Source organism: Beta vulgaris, chromosome 3, assembly GCF_026745355.1.
Source record: "Beta vulgaris subsp. vulgaris cultivar EL10 chromosome 3, EL10.2, whole genome shotgun sequence".
Lineage (NCBI taxonomy): Eukaryota > Viridiplantae > Streptophyta > Magnoliopsida > Caryophyllales > Amaranthaceae > Beta > Beta vulgaris.
Genome location: NC_079204.1, coordinates 10,502,770 through 10,507,594, shown reverse-complemented (window position 1 = coordinate 10,507,594; position 4,825 = coordinate 10,502,770). Strand labels below are relative to the sequence as shown.

General features: G+C 40.8%; 1 protein-coding gene across 1 annotated transcript; it reads left to right on the top strand.

The window, feature by feature from the left end:
* The first annotated feature begins 3,128 nt into the window (after positions 1 to 3,128).
* LOC104906570 (probable carboxylesterase 120) lies at positions 3,129 to 4,505 on the top strand. Its single transcript, XM_010695339.4, has one exon. It carries the CDS (start codon positions 3,299 to 3,301, stop codon positions 4,331 to 4,333), a length of 1,035 nt encoding a protein of 344 aa, XP_010693641.1. The 5' UTR covers positions 3,129 to 3,298; the 3' UTR covers positions 4,334 to 4,505.
* The last annotated feature ends 320 nt before the right edge of the window (positions 4,506 to 4,825 follow it).

The window sequence follows — 4,825 nt, the reverse complement described above, 5'->3', positions numbered from 1 at the left end:
AGTGCATTCCTGAATAGAGGCTCTAGTGAAGAGTAAACTATCATCAGTAAAGAAAAGATGTGATATTTCTGGGCCACTCCGACTGGCTTTAGCTCCATGAATCTGTCTCTCCTGAACTTTTCTCTGAATCATATTAGAGAAAGCATCAGCAATCAGAATAAACAGGTAAGGAGATAGGGGGTCACCTTGACGGAGGCCTCGAGCTGGCGTCACAGAACCACAAACACCTCCATTGATAATGAAGGAATAAGAAACAGATGAAACACAATCCATGATCAAATTCACCCATCTGCCATCAAAACCCATAGTGAGGAGAAGTTTGCGCAGGAAGCCTCATTCCACTATGTCGTAAGCTTTGCTCATGTCAAGTTTCATAGTAATAACCCCTCTTCGACTACGGTTTCTATATTTCATAGAGTGAAATACTTTAAGAGCAATGAGAGCATTATCTGTTATGAGACGCCTCGGGACAAAAGCACTCTGATTCTCAGAAACAATTGTAGGCAAAATATCTTTCAATCTAATTACAATAGCCTTCGGCACCAGCTTATAAATAACGTTACATAGAGCAATAGGACGGAAATCAGCAGCCTTAGTTGGAGTTTTCACTTTTGGAATCAAAGCAATATTAGTATTATTAACACAGCTAGGGGAAAGAGAGCCATACAAAATAATACTAACAAATAAAAAAACATCATCACCAACTATATGCCAGAAACGCTGGTAGAAAATAGCATGCATACCATCAGGACCAGGAGCCTTACAAGGATGCATTTGTTGAAGTGCAGTATAAACTTCCTCCTTTGTGTAAGGCTTAGTAAGTAGAGAATTATAAGCCTCAGTAATCACCGGATGAACAAACTGAAGAACATCATTGAACTGGATATCTGAAGGAGTAGTTGAAGTGAAAATCAACGAGAAATAGTCAGTGAAAATACCTTCAATATCTTGCCCATCTTCGCACCATTGCCGATGTTCATCAAATAGACCCTTAAGATAGTTTCTCTTCTTTCTTTGTGATGCTTCATGGTGGAAATATTTTATATTTTTATCACCATCACGAACCTCAGCAACTCTGGACCTCAAATACCAATAGGCTTCGTGCTTTGCATGGAGGTCATCAAGATTTTTCTCCAACTGGAGGCACCTGCCACAAGAGGCTGCCGAGACATCTTGTTGTTGGGCCACTAAGAGCTCCTTTTCCACCTTCACAATATGCTTTGCAAGTTGATTAAATTTCTTCCCACTCCACTGGACTAGGTTACGGGCCATCCCAGCAATTCGGCCCATTAAATCTTCACCAACCGAGCTCCCCCAAGCTCCTTTCACCACGTCTTCGCAGCTCGAGTCAAGAAGCCAGACAGTTTCAAAAAAGAACTTGTGATGTCTCCCAGTGGGCCTGCTACGATTAATGGGCCTGAGGATTATGACTGAATGATCCGATTTGTATCTGAGAGAATTTTCAGCAACTGCATTTGGGTACAAGTCATGCCATGAAGGGAAACTATTTAGATTATCGGAAGAAAGGATTGTGCAATTAAATTGTTATACTTAGCATTTAGTTTTGACATAAACAAGGATTCTAACTCCTAACAAGCAACTTAAACAAAAGAGAGATGCGGTTAAGCATGAGGAGCTTGTCATAATTTTTCTATGGGAAATTCTCATTGGTAACCCTTTACTATTGAAAATTATATTTGGTAACCAATCTCAAAAGTTTATTCAAAACGTGACCTCTTAGTTAGTATATTGTTACCAGACGTGACATTAATGAGGTTTTCCGTTAAATGTCATCTTTAAACACAAATTTTTTTTCTCACTCCACCCTCACCCCCGCCAACCCTCTGCATCCCCACCATCCCCCACAACAACCCACCCCTGCAACCCCCCACAACACCCCACCCTGCAACCCCCCTACAACAACCCACCTTGCAACCCCCCTACAACAACCCACCCTTGAAACCCCCTACAACAACCCACCCTTGAAACCCCCCAACATAAGCCCTTTGCAGTTCCCCCCACCCCATTTCCCGCAAGCCGCCAGCCCCCCTTCGCATACCCCCTAACACCACCCCCCCCCCCCGCCTCCCTCTAGAAGCGTCGAGTTTCTGCAACCCCACAAACAAACCACCCTTGCAACCCCCCAGGCCCTTTGCAGTTCCCCCACCCATTTCCCGCAAGCCGCCAGCCCCCCTTCGCATACCCCCTAACACCAGCTCCCCCCCCCCCCCGCCTCCCTCAGAAGTGTCGAGTTTATCGACGTCAATGTAGGTAGTAAAGACTTCATTCTCGGCTCCGATCTCTTTAGTGGAGGATCCAGTGAATGAATCCAAGGAGAGATCCATGTCGTCGGAGAAGCGAAAAGCCAAAAACTAACCTCGAAATGTGCGTGACGATGGTGCGGGCCGCGGAACGGGCTTGGGCTTGGGCTCGGAGAAGGAGTGAAGAGCGTGGAATTCGCAGAGGTGATGGTAGGATTCCATTGGAAGAAGGTTTGATAGGATTGCCATTAATGTCGGGATTAGCGATTGAGGTTGGTGGTGGTGGATCTCGCTTCATTTCCATGGTGAGAGTGGTGTCTGATTTGGAACGTTGAAAAAAGAAAGAGAGAAAAAGAGCCACCGTAAGCAGCACCGATTGTGCGGTAGTAGCAGAGGTGGCCAATAACGAAGAGAGAGAAAGACCAAGCAACCAGCTCTATTTAACGGAAAATTTAACCAAAAACGTCATTAATGTCACGCCTGCTTATAAAATAGAACTATAAGGTCACTTTTTGAATAAAAATTTAAAAATGGTTACCAAATGTAATTTTCAATAGCACTATATCTCGACCTTTTGTATGATACATTGATATGTATACATTACGGATACAAAAACAGGGATAATTTAAAAACTTTAACCCCTTTATCGTTTTTTTGGTTGAAAAAAGTCAAAAACCCTTTATTGTTAAAATCACAAATGCAACAGAATTCCCCAACATCACAAATTCACAATGCTTTAATTTGAATTTCTAGTCGAGCCTTATGCCAGCCAATTACCATCTAGATTCTTGACTCTATTGTCTATGGTCATCAAAATTCAAAAGTTAAGCTTTACTTCTACTTCTCTTCTCTCCATTATTGTTGTCCATAACGAACTTTTTTAACACACCTTCCAGGCTTCCACATTGCCACATTCCACCCACTGTCCCCACATACATTGTGCAATAAAATTAGTACAGTATAATGGATTTATTAATGGAATGAACTCAACTTCTATTTGCAATTTAACTTAGTTTCAAGCATAAACACTACCCAAAATGGCATCTATGAAATTTCCAACAAAATGTCTTCTTTTCTTTCCCCTCATTCTAACAATATTAGCATCACTCCAGAATTATTCATCTCAAGCTCAAACTCCTACATTAAATCCTTATGATTTTCTCCACATTATTCCAAATCCAGATGGGTCAATAACCCGACCCAAAGAATTCTTCCCTACAGTCCCACCCAACACTTCATCACCACTCACATTCTCCAAAGATGTCCCTCTAAACCCGAATAAAAAACCATGGGTTCGGGTCTACTTACCCAAATACTCCAAACCCGTCAATGATCTCCCCATTGTGGTATTCGCACATGGTGGTGGATTCGTCGTGCAGAGCACAGCGAGTCCACCACTCGACTCGTTTTTATCCAACACGGCGAGTCAACTCGCCGCGTTGGTTGTCTCGGTCGAGTTTCGACTCGCACCCGAACATCGCCTCCCAGCCGCATACGACGACGTTTTGGAGGCGTTGTTTTGGGTGAAAGAAAAAAAAGATGAGTGGGTGAGTAAATACGGTGACGTTTCGAGGTGTGTTATTATGGGGGAGAGTTCAGGGGGTAATATTGTGTACAATGTTGGATTACGTGCGTCTGATTTAGTCCGTGAATTAGAGCCGTTGATTATTAGAGGTTTGGTTTTAATTCAACCGTTTTTTGGTGGAGTTAATCCAATTACGACGGGTGTAGCTGGTAATTTAGAAATAGTGTTTGATTTGTTGTGGAATTTGTCTTTACCACTCGGAGCTCCTTTGAATAATCCGTATTTTAACCCGATGTTCGGTGGCGGGTCAAGTAATTTGGAGAAAATTAAAAATTTGGGTTGGCGGGTTGCATTTGCGGGTTGTGATGGTGACTTTATGATTGATAGACAAGTGGAGGTGTTCAAATTTTTTAAGAAACGAAAGTTGGATGTTGTTGGTGATTTTTGTAAAGGATATTATCATGGTGTTTTTATTGGAGATCCTACTCAAGCTCAAAAACTTTATGATTTTGTAAGAAATGTATTTTCTTCCTATATGAGATATTGAGTGTTTGTTACGTGACTATGTAAGTGAGTGAGTCTATATATAAGCTTATCTTATCTATAGACTATTAGTGGAGTCATATATTGAGTATCTAGATTATAGACATTGAGAATTAGCTTCAAGCTTTCATGATAGCTAAAGTTTTATATACTAGCTATAATATTGTTGTTTTTAAGTTTGATTAATTATCAATTTAATTATCCATAATGACTTTTAAATGGGGGGTTTATGTGGATGTATTAAAAGATTTGAGCATAATAACTAGACAATAGATAATTATGACTTCAAATGTTAAACATTATTGGTATTTAGGTCAAACGATTTAATTCTTATTAGAGGTGATTATGGATTAAAATGAATTGAGTTTTTGTCCAAAAATCAACCTAGTTAGAACAATTCTATCAGATTTTCGGACTTTGAGACTATATTAACTTATTGAAGTACTAAAACAAACATTTATGACCCAAAATTCAAGCCCAGATTCAGGCCACCAAT